The sequence below is a fragment of the Excalfactoria chinensis genome, chromosome 5 (genome assembly GCF_039878825.1).
Source record: "Excalfactoria chinensis isolate bCotChi1 chromosome 5, bCotChi1.hap2, whole genome shotgun sequence".
In the NCBI taxonomy this organism is placed as follows: Eukaryota; Metazoa; Chordata; class Aves; order Galliformes; family Phasianidae; genus Excalfactoria; species Excalfactoria chinensis.
Genome location: NC_092829.1, coordinates 33,437,528 through 33,454,943, shown reverse-complemented (window position 1 = coordinate 33,454,943; position 17,416 = coordinate 33,437,528). Strand labels below are relative to the sequence as shown.

The following is a 17,416-nucleotide window of genomic DNA, read 5'->3' as shown; positions in this document are numbered from 1 at the left end:
AGCTATCAGCAAGATGCCATAAACCCGTTTTAATTCATGAAAATGTACAGAGAATCCAAAAAGGCACAAATTTCTTCTGCTGCTGTCATTTCACTGTTGGAAGTATTTCCAGAATACTCTGACTTTTTACATTATTATGTACCAAAGCCTGCAGCTGTTTTGAAAGTCTTCCCATAGCAGAACTTCTAAACTTAGGAGCAGTTTCTCCTGTATGATGAATTGTACCATAATGTTTTGGTAGTAAGCTTCCTTCATTTCATTCCTTTCTAGTGTTTGAAAGGGAGATGTCAAGGCTTATTGAGAATACAAACTAAATACTAGCTTGTTTTTCTATTTCTCTTACAGTCTGCTTTATACTTTTCTTATTGAGTTTTATCTTTTGAAATATACCAGTCGTTCTGAAGCACAGAAAACTGTTATGAAGGATCGCACTTTTTCTCAGGCTTCACATGTGCTAGGAATGCTTACTAGCTAGAAATTCTTGTCAACTGTATTGGCAGATTCCCTGAGTAAATTCAGACGTGTAAAAGAGAGGCCTGTCTTATACATCTAAGTATTCCTCTGTTCTGAAGGTATAGCAGTAGATACCTTGATCAGTAACATTTAACTATGATTGTGCAAAGAGCTTCTGCCATTTCCCTCATTTTCCTGCTTTGTTTGTACATCTGTTTGTTTGCCATCTGTTGCATGTAGTCACAGTTGTACAACCTGTATTCTGGCAGTACAGCATGATACCATGTCTGATTTCTTAACTATATATAAAGCCACCATAAAAGCTCTGTTTTCCTCGCATTACCACATTTTGGCTGAACTAGGATCTGTGGGGGAAACAAACAGATCAGTGAGGCATTAATTTTGAAAGTGATGTGGTCAAAAGTGTTTGGTGATGACTCTATACTTAGATAGGAGGAAAAATGCATTTTATTTATTCATTTTTTATTTATTTAGTCTATTGACTGGTTGGCCTTTCCAGAGGGTATTAATGCAGGTCTTCATGTAGATATAGTTTTACAGGGTAACATTTGCTCTCTACTTCTATCTGAAGGGAGGTTGTGATGAGATGGGAGTTGGCCTCTTCTCCCATGTAACTAGCTGGGAATGGCCTCAAGTTGCACCTAGGGAGATTCAGGTTGGACATTAAGAAGTACCTCTTCTCCAAGAGAGCAGTCAGGCACTGGAATGCGCTGCCCAAGGCGGTGGTGGAGTCACCATCCCTGGAGGTGTTCAGGGAACATTCAGAAGTGGAACTGAGGGACACAGCTTAGTGAGAAATATTGGTGGACGGTTGGACTGGATGATCTTCAAGGTCTTTCCCAACCCTGGTGACTCTATAATCAGTGGTCCTAAACCTAGCTAGACACTGCTATTGCTTATTTTCTTTTTGGAGGAATAGAAGTTGTAGGAAAGCTGTTGCTTATATTATTTATTATTTAGTTTTAAACATTGTAGCTATCAATAAGAATGGATAAAGTTAATGCCTCTCATCAGTCTAACCAGCTGAAGCAAACTGTGCCCCTGGAAAATGGTGCTATAAAGGTCACTGCGTGCGGAAGAATGCTAACAAACAGCCTGTCACATGATGTCATGATACAGAATATTGATAAAACAAGGACAACTTCCTTATGAGTGCTAATATTGTGAAGCAGTTTCAGTGTCTCAAGATATCTATCCAATCTGAAAATATCAGTGACCTTATTTGTTCCATAAGAAGCAAAACTTTGTCCTAATTATAACTTTTTTCTTATGCTAGAACTTGGATTTTGGGACTTTTAAGCATATTTATATCAAACTTATATTTTTCTTATGCCTTATCTTCACTAGAAGAGGGACTCAGAGGTGCAGATATGATGGCATTTACTTGGTGAGATCAGGCACTGATAGCCCATGTTGAGTCTAGATGGATGTGGTTGGTTGAAAAGTCTGTGCTCAGGTGAAATACACTGGTCTGACCAAAACTTTCATTCAGAAAAGTTTAAATTTTCCTGGAAAAGAATCATAAGGTGAGGAATTTTGTGTAAAAATTTATGTTCTGTGACTCTGGGAGTATTATATAAATGTTATGTGTTAGGTAAGCATGAGCTTCGTGCTGGGTTATTTTACACTGATTTTAAAAGATGTGGCTCACAGAACTGAAGCATCTTGTATTTTCAGTATTCAAGAGAAATTTGAAAGGTCAGAAAGTGACGTCAAATGGATTTTAATCTTTCTAATATTTTCTGAAATGACAACAAAGTAACTTCTTGCAAGCATAAAACTGCTTCAGGACACTGTATTTTTCTGTATAAAATCACTTGAAACTGTTGACATAAGCAAATTGCACAAGCGATATGGGTAGTCAGTAACACTGAGATTTTGGTGGCAATGGTGGCGCAGATCCTAGGGACTCCTGTTGTGAATCAGTACAACACGTACTCCTCAGATTTTCTTTCTGATGGACATGGATGCGATGTTCTTTGGCCAAGCACATCTATACATAGACCGAGTTAGAGGATGGGCAGGAGTTTAATCTTTCCTACCCAGTGAGGATACTTCGTTAAGATCACATTAACTTGGATTTTGATTTATATGAAGAAACACATGAATGATGTCAGAGATGATGAGGCAGCAATTTGATTCTGCAGCCCTCTAACAAAGTATGTCTCCACATTTTCTCCCCACATCTCACTTCTCTTAGTATAGCACCCTTCCGTGTCTCATCATAATAAGCGTCCCCTGAAGCAAAGGAGCTGTGTGTCCTTTTAGGGGTTTGCAGCAGAGCTGACTGGAAAGGCAGGCTTGAGCAGCTATGAGTACTTATATAACAGACTCCATTAGGAAGATCCAGGAAAAGAGCTGAAGGGATATATTGTAGGAAAATAATTAGGTGGCATTGTGCTATCTGGGCAGTAGTGTTGCTGTTTCTCTTAGTCACTGTATCAAAACAATTTGGCTTGGTATGATCTAGCATGAAAACTTTGATTAATATATCTTTTCTAGGGAGGTTAGATAGGACTTCTAAAGTACTCAATTACTGCTCTGAACCACAGACTTGCAAACAATGCTTATTGGAAAAGAGCTTAACAGGGCTCTTGCATTTTGAATCTCTAGGAGACGATCAGTTATACCTAGAAATTAAATATTTCCTTATCTTCATTTGTAATGGATTTTCTTGATATGTAATGTAAACTTTCATGCCGTTGTTTTTTAAGTCCTTTGTTTAATATCCACTACAGATGAAAACAGTTTAATCCCTGCCTCTTTGCGGATAGCTGATATAGATGAATATTATTGTGTGTTCACTTGCCTTTCTGTTCTTCAGACTTAGGAACCTCAATTCCCAAAATTCCCTTTTTTTTTTCTAGACCTCTGCCCAATTTTCTTTGCTCTTCCCTGTGCTCTCTCCCATTATTGTGCCTTCTACAAGAACAGTTTTCCTTGCCACGGAACACAATTCCACTGTTTGCTCTGCTAACCAGAAATATAATGGGAAGATTCTCTAATGTATCTTACAAACAAAAAGTTTGTCTTTCTAATATACAACTTGCTTTCCTGTAGTAGTGTCACGTCACTTAAAAATGTGTGGATTCAGATTGACTACAAACTCTCATAGCCCTTTTTGATAGAACGGCTGCTTAAGTGGCATTGGTAGTTGCTATTCCTGCATCTTTATGAAGTGTTAGTCCCACACAGGATCTCCCACTTGTAAAGACAGGTGCATTACACTATTTCTTTTTCCCTTACAAACTTCCTCTTATTTAACAAGAGCATTCTGAATACAGCAGATCATGCAATGGGCCTAGTGTTTTCTGCAAGGTTGAAGGATCATTCCTTTATCCATCATTAATGAAAACATACCGGGCCCAGAACAGGCACAGCTGGAATTTCGTTGATTGCCGATTTTTGTAGTTTGACAATAGATGATGAAAAATGAATCATAAAGGCTATTTTTCTTAGGTAGTTTTGCACTCCAAGCACCTTCATTTTGTTTCCTAATTTACTTACAAAAATGTTAGCAATCAATGTGAATAGCATTGTACGATTTGCTTCTCCTGTATTTGATCACCCCTTATGAAAAGTGATGCTCAATGTACTTTACCCTCCTGTAATGAACTATCACTATTTTGTGGGTTTTTTTCTTTTCCATTACAGATTTGTCTTCTTGCTATCCCTTATATCTGTTGTTTTTGGCAGTTAAATTTGTGCTTTATCCTTTCTGACTTTTTTCATTATCTTATGCTGTTCTTTCTTCCTTATCCTTCGCAGTTTGATCTGGCTTCCATTTTCCGTACATTTCCTTCTTGTGTTTCAGGTCACTGAAGACCATGTTGCTCAGCCAAGTTGGTCTCTGACCATACTTCCTATCCTCTTACTGTGTGGAATTGTTTGTCCTTGTACCATAAACATCAATTCTTTAAGCAATTGCCAACTCTACTGAATTCCTTCTGCCTTAGCTATGTTTCCCGTGAGAAATTACCTGCCATGTGTTAGGGTTTATTACAATCTACTTGCACAGAGTCATTGGTTTGAATTGCTGTTTCTCTTGTTCTTCATCTAAAAGTAACACACCACAGTTGTTCTCAACCAGATTACCTTTACCCTCATGTTCCCAACTATCCTCCCTCTCGGTTGCTTAGCAGGCAGCCTCTTGGCAGGCTGCTTTTGAAGCACTTGGCAGGCTCTGAAAGCTGCTGTAGACCATACAAGGGGGGTGGTTAAATGCTGTTCGTTACACACAGAGACAAACACAGCACACTGCTTTGTAATATACAAATTGAGATGATCACCTAAACATTCTGAAGGAAACAGTCGCATCTTTTAGCTCAGTATTCAGTCAAAAAGAGGATAAATACGTATGCAGAGTGTTTCAGATCCTTCCCCTGGAAGGCATCTGCGTGGATACACGAACACCTTGCCTGGCCTGAAGTTCAGGTAAGAAGCATATTAAACTTTTCTCCCTTTTCTTTGCAGACCCAGGCGTAACATGAAACAATGTGTCTCTTTGACCTGCTTTCTCTTTTTCTGAGTCGTGTTCTATTTTTTCTTTCCTCCAAGCGGTGGTAATTCCCACTGAGGTTATCTGATTGGTTCGCAAAATTGGATAGTTGGTTTGTTTTCATGTTACCTTGATTTTCATGGCGGAGCCAAATCTGCACAAAGGAAGATTTCCTTGAGTTGCTTTTTATTATTATCGCTTTTTAATCGATACATTTAGAAATTACCATGGAATCTCAGTAAACAAATTGGGACATAGTTTAGCTTTTGAAATCATACCACGATGAAGTGGCTTTAACTGCCTATTTTTCATTCTGTTATCTCTGCCAAGAACAGGGAAGTTGACTATGCAGCTAAAATGTGATGCTGCAGGGATTCTGGTGTCTGAGAGAAAGGCTTTCATTCATTTTCTGGCTTTGCTAAGGATAATGAGCATCTTGACTCTTCTCATTTCAATACGATTTACAGTTGCATAGGATTTTTGTTGCATAGAATTTCAAGTGTTCAAGCAATATTCCATGCTGGAAATCTGCCTCTGGGTATTATTTTTTTAAAAGCCTTTCAGCAAAAATAGCTTATAGCCTTTTTATACAGGGTGTTTTAGAAACTGATCGTTTTTGTCACATCAAGTGGTTCTGGTAACCTTTCCTCTGAGAATTTCAGGTACGTTGCAGATGTTGGAAAAAGCATTTAAAAATGAGGTTAAGGAGATTCCTCTTGTATATTCTCAGTGAAACCTCTGCTGGGTTGAGGTGGCACAGGGAAGTAAACTGAGAAGTAAGCCACCCAATTTAAATAGCAGGGCAAGCATGAGCAAGATGTTTTTGGAAAGTGCTGAGGATAACTGGCAGAACAGATTCATAGAATGAAATCAGTGGAAAGAAACTGTCTTGAAAGGCAGTGAGAAAATTAGTGTGGGAGGGAATGGAAAAGAAAATGTGTCGTTTTAGTTTGGGAGATACTAAATTTGCTAGGAAAGCTAAAGAACAGCATGGGATGTGCCGAGTACAGAGCTCAGAAGTGAGAAGCAGTGACGCTGTGTAGGAGGTTTGGAAGAGGAAGGGGAGACAGATCTGAATTGCTGGGCTCAGAAGTGTTGTGGTTGAGGGGTGTGTAAAATCAACTAAGGAAATTAAGGGAGGAGTTTGGCAGTTAGAGCAAGCAAAGTCCTTGCTCATGCATGGGGAAAGCTGAACATACAGACATCAGGGTGAGACCTGATGGGCATCTGGGAAACTGGAAACCGGGATCTGCAAACTGACAGGAAATGATATGAGGAAGCCTTTTGGAGATGAGGTAAGGATTTGCTAAGACTGGGTTAAAAGCTTTAGGACTGGAGATTGGAACTGGGGAGTAAGGGGGGCCCACCTGGGCTGGTGACTAGGGGACAATTTGTGCCTGCACACATACTTGTCCAGCAGGAGGGGAGGGCAGTGCTGGAGAGCTGCTGGGGAGTGGAGTGCAAGCAGGGGGTATCGGAATTGGAAGAATCTGAGCAGGTCATGCTGATGGAGAGGGTGGGGGAAGCAGGTGGAAGCTGTGCTAGGGACCACGCTCCATCAGTGACAGGAATGACATCCAGCATGCTTGAATCTCACCTTTTTATTGCTGTCAGCAGACAATTCTGATGGTCATGGGTCTCATCCTTGCTAGCCCCAGGTTTGATCAGAAGATTACCTGCTGCACTATTGGTTATTCTATCATTATTCTACCTATCTATTCTACCACAGAACTGATCAAGATTGATAAATTATTCATCACTGACAGTGCTTTTTGTGCATGGTGTTATGATGCTGCATTAAGACATTTTTTTTCAATAGTTTTCCAAAGCTTTTGTTGTTGTTGTTTAAAGAAACATGGTATGTTCAATTTGGTATTCAGTTCATAGGTGATGTGCTTTTGGGATGCTCCAGGGCTGTGCAGTTGGTTTGCCGGTATCTACAGTGAAAGGGGAAAAGGGGGAAGTTTTGCTGTGAATCAGAAAAGAATTTTTATGAGTTTGAATTATTTGCTAGAATATTCTCATGTGGTTTGAGGCATCCAGGTTTTCAGACTTTCTAAGAGGTAGTTTGTTCTCCATTTTCTGGGTACATAAGCAGGCTCTGGAACCACATGTGCAGGCATTATTAGCATACCTGTAGCTGAATCTGCAAGGCTACTTTGAACTTAGAGTGTACTATAATGTTAGATACTCTGAAATGTCAGGTCTTTAGTTTCAAGATTATGATGCCTAAAACCAGAAGATATTTTCATCTCATACTGTCTGTGATTTCCTTTAATCCTACAGTTGCCTAACTTCTTGATACTTCAGGTGCCATAGTGTATGATGTAAACACACATTTCATGAAAATCAATTAAAACAGCCTTTCTACTGAATGGCTTATCCTGAAATACAGAAGAAAGGAAAAGTAGGCCTGAATTTATGTAGGAGAGACAAATGAATACACACAGTTTTGTCAATTTGAGTCAGGCTGTTTTATGAGAAGAAGTTATTTCTTTAAAAGAGTGGGCACACCAATCATAGAATGCCAGTGCAGGGACTTGTACATGATTCCTGTATGGGGGTCTTGGAAGGAGAACAAAAAATAGTGGAGGCATGGTTTTGAACAAAATGGTCTTGCACCCTGCAAGTCAGGATTCTAGACTAGAATGGTAGGAGCGGTTGGAGGAGATAGGAGCAAAAACGGAAAGCAGTTTTAGCAGCAATCTTTTATATACACCGGGACATAAAAAGAGGAAAAGAGATCATGATCATCAGCATTAGTTATGCCAGGGGGATACTAGTGGAGGGAATACAAGAGGGATATAGCTAGATGATCAGCAGCCAGAGGGTTGACTGGGGGCTGTATTTTAAGTGGCAGGGACTGCTGAATAAAGTGCTGGCTATGTTATTCCTTTTGAAATGATGGGAATGAGTGAATCAAGTTTACATAAGGAGGTAAAAAGCCAGGAAGGGGCTGAATGGTGAGGCAAACACTGCTATTACAATAAATGAGAAGAGAAATATGAGAGGGAACTGCAAGACATGCAATAAACCAAAGACCTACCAATTGGTATAATAAGAAACACAGAGGGATTTTATGAGGACCAGCGTCCCGTTAAACAAGCATGCACCATCTTCTAAGATTTTTTTCTATACTCTTTTTCCCTTTTCTTCCTCCTTTGCAAGACCCTTAGGCTCATTTAGATTCCAAAGATGAAAAAGTAGTTGCTCTCCCATGACTGGTATTGCAGTGGTTGAAGTGGCAGTTGATACTTCCTGGGATTTTGAATTAGCAGTTTATGTAGGAAGGTCCGACAGCCATTACCAGGTATCCAGACAGAAGATGTAAATCTTCTTCTCACGTGGTCTGCCAGGCCCTGGAAGTACAAACAAGGCCCTGACTAACCTTGCACACCCCCATTGTTCTCTCTACTGTGCCCAGGGCCAGATTTGCAACCTCTGGGCCATCAGCCCCAGCCCCATCAAGGCCACAGGAGGGCTGGGCTCCAGCTCCCTAGAGACCTGCTTGGCCATAGGCCTGGCCCAACCAGCCCCACCCTTAGGACCTTGTCACCATGGCCTTCACTGATGATCATAGTGGCTGAACCTGGCCACCAACTCCAGGTCTTTGGTGTTCAGAGGCAGTGGGGATGGGCTCAGGCTGGTGGCACCTTGCAATGCTGGCTGTGTTGTTATTGCACCTGGCTCCCAGATGCCCATCCCTATGGGAAAATCTGCCCTTCGTTGCTCCTTGACAGTATCTTCTTTAACATTTGTTCTTCACGGAATTACTCTTGGTGTCTTTTCTGCCCCCCTTTCTCAGCCTCCCTTCCCCATAGCATCTTTTGAGCAGGCTGCATAGTGTTTCTGTTTCCCATGGCCCCAGTTTCTCCACACATCCTCACGGTGCAGCTCCCTGACTCTGGGATTTTTTCTGTTGGACTCCGCTGCTTTTTTTTCTGTGTCCTCTTTTATTCTTCCTTGCTTTGTTTCTTTTCATCCCCAAACTGGCTTTTCTTTTTGCTTGCTCTTTTGTGTGGTGGTTGGTAACAGTTTTAGCATACTGGCAGCCTGAGTGGTGTTGGCATCCCAGAAAAGGAGGATTTTAAGGAGTGAATTTAAGTAAAAAATACACTCAATTTGTAAGTGCTTCAGAAACTTCTTCTAGAGAAGGAAGGCAACAGGGGAAACAACAGAAACTGTTTATTGGCAGCAGTCAATGGTAGAAGGGGATAGTGATACGACTGATTAGAAGGTAAAGCTGCGCTTTTAATTCTGCATGAGAGATGGCAAGAAAAGTCTTGGAAGACAAGACAGGGAGATGAAATGGAAAAGGAGAAGCTAATAGACATAAAATGGTGATGTAATGAAAATAACAGCTTAATGATGGCATTGAGGAATGTTGCATTGCAGTTGCTGAGGTCAGAAAGAAACCTGGTACAATAATAGAAGTCTGATATGACAACAGCGTAGAAGAAGACTTAGCTATGTGCATGTGCTACAAGTTGTTAACGTTGTACCTGCCTCACTGCAGTGAGGTGTGCTTTTCTGTAGGGTTTCCCTGTCAGCCTCTTACTAAGTAGCTTTCAGTCCAGGTCCTATGTTGTCCCCTCACTGAGTTTGTACCTGCTCTTATATAGCACAAGCAAGTTCTAGAGACAGGGCAGTACTGGATATACATAAAGACTGAGACGAGAGGCTAGAGAGCACCCTTGCAGAAGAGGTTCTAGGAGTTCTGGTTAATAGCAAGTTAAGTTTGAGTCAGCAGTGTGCGCTAGCAGCCAAAAGGGCCAACCGTACCCTAGGGTGTACCAGGCCCAGCACTGTGAGCTAGGCAAGGGGAGGGACTGTCTTGCTCTGCTCTGTGCCATGCTGCCTCACCTTGAGCATTGGGTGCAGTTCTGAGCAACACAATACAGGACATGAAACTATTGGAGAATGTCCAAAGGAGCACTGTGCAGGTGGTTCAGGTTCTAGAGGGCAATACGTGTGATGGGCAGTTGATGTCTCTTGGTTTGTTCAGCTCAGAGATGGGGAAGCTGAGGGGAGATCTCTTGGCTGCCTACAGATCCTCATGAGGGGAATGGAGGGGCAACTGTGTCCAACAAAGCTTGCTTTTTCCTGTTCATTTTTTTGTGCATCGTGCTCTCCTCACCTGCTGTATACCTGTACACATACAGGTAAGCATGTATTTACATTTGTCTTTTCAAAGGGATTAGCGGGGTGTAAGTAGAAAAAGCAACATAGCTGCTGAGAATGTTATCTGTTTGCAGAGATTTTCCCTGCCTTCCAGTGACTGGCCCTACTGATACCTTTCTTCACTTGTGGCTTCAAATTTGTCACGAACACACGTAAGTATTGTTGCCTTTTCGTTCTTTTAATCTGAAAAGTCCCACTTATCATCTAGTAGAGTGCAGAAGATCACCCATGTGCTCAGCTGTGGCCAAGGTCTGCCTTTGCCAAAAAGTTAGCTTGAGACACACCTATGCAAGTTTATCACCTGGAGACTTTATATCCTTATCAGCCCACCTGGTTAGTTGACTTGGAGCAAATAGTATGCCAGCGTAACTATTATTAATCTGTTTCTGAACTGTACATATATTTGTGTATATATGAACACATAGATGTGCACATTGTTTAAAAATACATAGGTTGCTCTGAAAGTAATGCCTTCTACTTATTTCCATGGAAACTGTAACAAATATGAAGACCACAGTAATACTATTTGTTAGAGCAAATTCTCAGCTACAAAATGCTGTTTTTCAATGTAGTCACCACCGTTAGGTATGCATTTTTACCAGCAATGAACAAGAACCTGCATGCCCCTCTCATAAAATCTACTTGGCCATCTGGAATGTGGCTTGTCTTTCACATCACTGTCACCACTGCTGAAATGTACCACCCACTACCTCACTGTGCTAACATTAACTGTTTGATCTCCATAAATAGTCTGCAAGCATCAATGAATGTCAGTGGGTGCAGGTTTTTTTCCACATGGAGGAATTCTATTCCACATCTTTTCTTCATATGCAATTTTATATCAGACATTGTTTTGTCAGACTGCCCCTCTGCTGCCATCTGTCACTCAGCAACAAAATGCAATGGAATGGAATGTCGGTGGGAAGGTTCAAACTCTACTGCCATACCACCAACATCCACCTCTGGCACTGTGGGCTGGAATAAGTAAAACAGGAGGCATTACTTCTAAAGCAACCCTCATACATATGTTTATATGCACATGTTGGATATCAGGAAATGGTTCTTCTCTGAAAGAATGACCAGGCAGTGGGACAGGTTGCCCAGAGAGGTGGTTGAGTCACCATCCCTGGAGGTGTTCAAGAAACATGTAGATGTGCTGCTAAAGGATGTGGTTTAGTGGGGGCAGTAGGTGCGCAGTTGGACTAGATGATCTAAGAGGTCTTTCCTGACCTTAGTGATTCTATGATTCTAATCACATGGTGAAGGGAGAATTGATATGGAGTTGAGAAAATGTTAAAAGTTGAAGATCAAATTCTGTTTTTTTGTAGTCTAACAGTGGTCTTTTGCAGCCAAGAAAATGCAAAAATATTGGCTAAATGCTTGAGTATGTAAAAATGCTGCATTCATTTGCATAAATATTGTAACAGTTTAATGTAGACACCAGTAAATAGTTAGTATATGTGACTGTGTGTTTGTTCATGTTGTTCAACTAAACTGTAAGAAATTATGTCATTTTTGCTGTTTTGGTCATACAAAATCTAACCTGTATTATGTTTCTTTGTTGACAAAAGGCCAGATTTCCAGTTTAGAGGTACCTTCATCTTCCTTCCTGTGAAAATACTATGAATCCGAAGGCATTAATTTTCCTTCTCCCAAATTTTATTTTTGGGATATTTCTTTTTGGGATTTTCTGTAGAAGACAAAAAAATCTAATGGGTGAGTAAAGAAATTACCAGCATAACAGTTTCTAGAAGCAAGTCTACCCTTCCCAAATGTGTTAGAAAGTAATTGTGAAGCCCAAGTAAGAAAAGCTGCTGTAACTCTGATAGGGGTCTTAGTAATGTATGAGAAGATACCTACAGAAAAGATATTTGGTATTAGAAGTGTTTGAACTCCCATCCTCCTTAGAGTAATATAGCTAACACGTTGACAGTTTTCATTTTAATGAACTTTTCAATAAGCAGGATAGTTTCTTGCATTCTTGCTGTAGTGGAGTCAGATGACAACAAAGAAAAGATTGATTTTTAACACCCTTTTTTGTCTATGTATGCAGGGAGATAGACACAGATAATTCTTAGGTAATTAAACAAAGAAAAGGATTTGTGTATTTCAGACTAGCAGTTTAAACTTCTTCCTTTGTTGCAGATTCTTTTCGTGGCCCCACTGAAGATTGGCTGACAGCTCAACGTGATCGCAGAAACACCCTGGCTTTTGTCTGCCAGGAGAACAACCTCATTAAATTAAAAAGTAAATTGGATTCTCATGTTGCGAGCCAGATTTTTGTGGAGCACAAACATAAATTTACCTACTGTGAGGTGCCCAAGGTAGGTTGCTCCAACTGGAAGAGAACTATTTTTATTCTCCAAGAAGGCTTGAATGTGGAAGCTTCTGAAATTGAGCATGACCACATTCATCAAACCTCGCTGATCAAAAGGCTGAGTGCTTACCCTCCTGGCGTACGAGAGGAATTCCTAAACAATTACACCAAAGTGATGTTCACCAGACACCCATTGGAACGGCTGGTATCGGCTTACAGAGACAAGCTTTTGCATTTTGAGCCATACTACAGTACCACTGTTGCTAATCAGATTAAGGCGATGTTCAGGAAAAACAAAAATTCCTCTGCAAAAGTGAGTTTCCAGGAGTTTGTCAGCTTCATTACAGCAGAACCACCAAATACTCTTGACATTCACTGGAAACCCATGTTTCTGCTCTGTGATCCTTGCAACATTCACTATGATATTCTGGGCAAGTATGAAACTCTAGGGTTAGATTCTGAGCAAGTTCTAAAGGCAATTGGTGCACCAAAGAGCCTGCGGTACCCCAGCTTGAAGAGATATGGCTCAGAGAAACGAACTAATGGAGACATCACCTTGGAGTACCTCAGACAACTGAGCTCAGAACAAATTGAGAAGATTAAAAAATTATATCAAATGGATTTTCTCTTGTTCAACTATACTTTGAAATATGAGAACTATTTTCTCTGAAATGTTAATGCAGCTTGAACAGTGAAAATTTTATTTCATACAAAATGAGCTGAACTTGTTCTTACAGATGCTTGATGGGTGTATGACTGCTGAAGAGATTTTAGTGGTGTTTAGAGACATGGTTTTATTCATTCTAAGAACTCTTATAACAAATCCCTGCCCTGACTTGCAGTACAGTGTTTCACCTATATGATTTTTTCCCCCTTTCTGATGATCATATAGATATGTTTGCTTCACGAAGATTACTTCTAAAAGATAGATTCTTAGTCTGTTGGTAGGAGAAGAGAGAAAAATGTTGTTTTTCACAATTAGTGTTTTAAAGATTTTTTTAATTAAAATGATTTTTTAATTTTTTTTTAAGAGAAAGATAAAGCAATAGATTGAATATTTTAGTGTTAAATCACTCTGTCTATAAAAGCCTCAGATGTGCATCCTGTAGGAAAGAAGCAAACAACTTTAGATGTCTGGAGCTGTGTTATAGAGAACTTAGTACCTGATTATATACCCTTCTGGTAGTGCTCTTATCACAACATACCAGCCTCTTCCATCAAGCAGCATAGTCGGCAGCAGTCCAGCTAGGGCTTCCCTAATGTGTCTTCAGAGTCTTCTGATTCTTTTTGCCACCTTTGTGGATACGATGATCTGATCTAAGAGGAAAGTCTAAAAAATATCTTCCTTTGAGAAGAAACCAGAGGTACTTTCTAGACTGTTCAATGGAGGCAATGCAGGATCTGAAGTCACAGTGGAAATGTGGCTCTGACCTATTCTTCAAAAGTACTTAGCAACCAACTAATCAGCCAGTCAACACAGGTGATGCTGTTCAGGCCTTTCACAGCTGTGCCTGTTGGAGACCATGAGCCTTGGAGACTCACCTGAGTATGATACTTAGGTGGAGGTAATACATTTGCTCTTCCTGATGCTTTCTTACCTTACAGAAAGATGAATGCAAATTAACTGCAAAGTTATGGTGAGGGAAACAATGAAGCATGTGTGAGAAGCCATTTAAAACATAATCCATCTCTCCCACTCTTAGGTAGCTTTGGTTTTAGATCAGGGAGATTTGTTAAGTACTTTTGCCCTGTTGTTTGGAAACCTACTCTCACTGAAAATGATTTACTATTACGTCAATTGTAACAATTTTCAGAAACTTTCCATTAATGCAACCTTTAGGGGATGTTGATTTCAGGAGCAAACTTAAAATCTCTTAAATCCCACTGTCAAACGCAGTTATTTCCTATCAGCTGCATCTTCAAAGAAAGACTGGCCTCGATCCAGTGGCTTATTACACAGCTTATTACACAGCAAAGGACAATATAATTTAATTGCATTGGAGCCTACTAGCTGTATAGCCATTCCTGCCAGCACAGTGGCCCAGAGATAGCAAAAAAGGAGATTGGAAAAAGTGGATGATGTGATGAGATTTGAATCGTGAGAACTGTGAGGAGGGCTTCTTGTGTAGTCAGTGGGATTCAGGGCGTCTACTCCAAAGATAAGTTCAAGTGATACGCTGGTCATCAGCTGGAGACAGTGAGACCATGGAAAGAGGTAGAGGAAGAAGAAGAAGGTGTGTGCAGCCCTTCTCAATGGCTGATTGCACACAAGGCCAGGACTGCTGTTCTGTGTCTGGCAGTTCTTGAATGGATGACTATTTCATAAATTGGAAAGCTTTGATACAGAAAGGTTCCAAAGCAAGAAGCCTAAGCAAACTCAGCAAGACAACTTTAAAAAATAGAAATCTTCTGATTCTCTTCAGAGTGATTCATGGCTTTGGATCACCACATTTGGTATCCATACAGTCCTAATATCCCCCAACATTCTCGCCTCTCTGGAAAGTCTGTACTTTGCACGTTTGTTTGTTTTAAATTTAATTTATTACAATCATTACTTTATTTGTGCTGAGGCCGAGGAAGCTGGAAAAGATTCCCACTGCAGTTAAGTCTGTGGCCTTTTTCTTCCCTGGATCAGATTTAGTGCCATTTCCTGCTATGTACTACTCCTATCTTTTGCCAGATTGTGAAGAGGAAGAAGAGGGAAATTAAGATTTGCTTGATAGCTTCCTTCAGCATGATAATTCCTTCCAGAGCCGTAAGCTTCAGAACAGGTATTTCAATTTTTCTGCCACCGCCAGCCAGCCTAGGAAATGTCTGAAGAAATGATACTGATGAAGATGTTTGTCAGTACTTTAGTGTTAACACTCCCCACTAGTTTCTTGCTGTTATGTGTGGGTGGCTTTCTATTCTTATTTCCTCTTTCACATAGGATCACATATATACACTTCCTACAGCAGTGACAGAAAATTGATGGGTAATTCATTTGTCACCAAATACTAGTCAGTAACTGGGGGCTATTGATGCAGAAAAACCACTATAGCTATTCACGACAGGCTTTCAGATTTAGCATTTACCTATATGCAAACTGTATGGCAGTAAATTTCCAGGAACTACTGGCTGCTGTAATTATGTCTAGCAGGTGTGGATCTCAACAACAACAGTTGTGGAGGATTTAAGCATGCACATACAACTTCAGATGTTCTAGGAGGAAGCAATGTACAAGAACAGTTGTGTATTATCAACACTAACAAAAGGAGGATGATAGTTGAACTGCTGGAAAACAGGAAAAAAAAGAAGACCATTACCTTATAAGCTGGCTGTTATAACATGCTCACTACATTTCTGTCTCTCAGCTTGCAAATAATCCACAACATCTCTCGCCCAAGAGCTGCTGTTCAGTGAGGTGGGAGCACATGAGCTCTGCAGTATTTCAGAGTTACTGAAAACAATGGTGACTTGTTTTATGCTGTCAGTGCGGACTGCCACTTGGTTTATTCCCCAGGTGACCCGTGGGGCTCATTTCACTAAACAGCCTTTCCAGTTCTCCAGTTAAAGGACTTATCGTTATTTCATTTTTGGTACTGTAATATAATGAGGCTCTGGACATAATCCTGCAATTAGCCTGCAAGAATTTCAAGACACCTGTACACTTAATGGTGAAAAGGAGAAGACAATGATGACCTTGGAATGAAGACAACTCCTGATGACCTGGTAGAGAAATTTCTTGCACTCTCCTCCCTACAAGTGCACTGTCCAGAATAGAGGCTCCAAGCTGAACTGGCTCCCACCCACCTTTGCAGGAGAAGAAGGTCTGGGAAACTCCTTTCATTTCAGCTCTAACTCTGGGTGTTGTTTTCCTGGGAGGAAGCTGGGTGTGTGCAGATGTGAACAGGGATAGAGGCAGCATGGAGGGGAGAGGGGCTCAGATCTCAGAGTAGATTAGAAGGGGTAGAGGGTTGCTATAATTCATCTTCTGATTTATCATTATATTTGTTCATGATATAACTGTTGCTATGCTTTATATCTAATTACTGTAATAAATGGTAGTGAGTTAACACATTCATCTATTTGTTCATCCTTCTCAACAACATCTGTTTGTAAAGAAAGACCACAGTGCTCAGGGCTGTTCCGTCAGATTAACATAGCCACTTGACAACAATAAATAAAAAGCCATTTGGCTGCTTCAGTACATTAATATAAGGTTGTCTCACAGGATTTTGAGAAGAGTTCACAGAATTAGGAAGTACTAATGGACATTCCAGTTTGGGTAAAATATGAAGCTAAGGTGGGAAAGGAAGAGAAGCAAAAAATTCATGCAAAGTCAAATGCTGCTTTCCTTCAAGTCTTTGTGAAGGTATAAGAGATCCCATGGTTGACTGATGTACATCTACAACAGAGAACGTCACCAGTTATTTCCTTAAACAGACATTTCCTCCAATTAAAAAAAATATATATTATCAGCAATTCTGTCCTTTAATAGTCTTAATTTTTCATACAGTTTTAAATGCAACTTAAAATAACAGGCAGCCAATGATTAGTGGTTTCTTGTTCTGAAAACTTCCCAAAGCACTGCTGCTGCCAACAGAATAAAAGATATCTACAGGTGAACAGCGTGAGCAATCAAACTTCAAGTTCTTGCAGCTAATCTGAATGTCCTTTGACCAAGGGGAAAACCAAGTGCAAGTCATTGTTCAGGTAAAACAGCTCACAGCTGGGAGGTGACTGCTTCCAACTTCAGAATGCTAACGTGTCAAAAGATAGAATCTCTACAGTCTCCCATTTTTCTTGTCCCTATCATAACACTTCTTATCTCCCTTCCAGAATTATATGCCAGATAGTGCTGTATGATTAAAATAACATTAATGCTATATAGCTTACATAAATTAAGGCAAACTAAATCAAAATAGATGGTTAATTTATCTGATTGAAGTGCCTGAAATTGCAGG

The 17,416-nt window shown here is 40.3% G+C and overlaps 1 protein-coding gene across 4 annotated transcripts; it reads left to right on the top strand.

Annotated features, from left to right (window-relative positions):
* The first annotated feature begins 4,723 nt into the window (after positions 1–4,723).
* Positions 4,724–16,667, top strand: LOC140253176 (carbohydrate sulfotransferase 9-like). 4 transcript variants are annotated; one of them, XM_072338606.1, is made up of 5 exons: positions 5,935–6,267; positions 10,023–10,134; positions 10,228–10,305; positions 11,725–11,869; positions 12,299–16,532. In XM_072338606.1, exons 4-5 carry the CDS (start codon positions 11,776–11,778, stop codon positions 13,138–13,140), a joined length of 936 nt encoding a protein of 311 aa, XP_072194707.1. In that variant the 5' UTR covers positions 5,935–6,267; positions 10,023–10,134; positions 10,228–10,305; positions 11,725–11,775; the 3' UTR covers positions 13,141–16,532. The 4 variants fall into 4 exon arrangements, with proteins under 4 accessions (XP_072194710.1, XP_072194707.1, XP_072194709.1 ...); XM_072338608.1 differs by having other exon boundaries at positions 5,988–6,267; positions 9,978–10,134; XM_072338609.1 differs by lacking the exons at positions 5,935–6,267; positions 10,023–10,134 and adding an exon at positions 4,724–4,908.
* Positions 16,668–17,416: the final 749 nt, after the last annotated feature.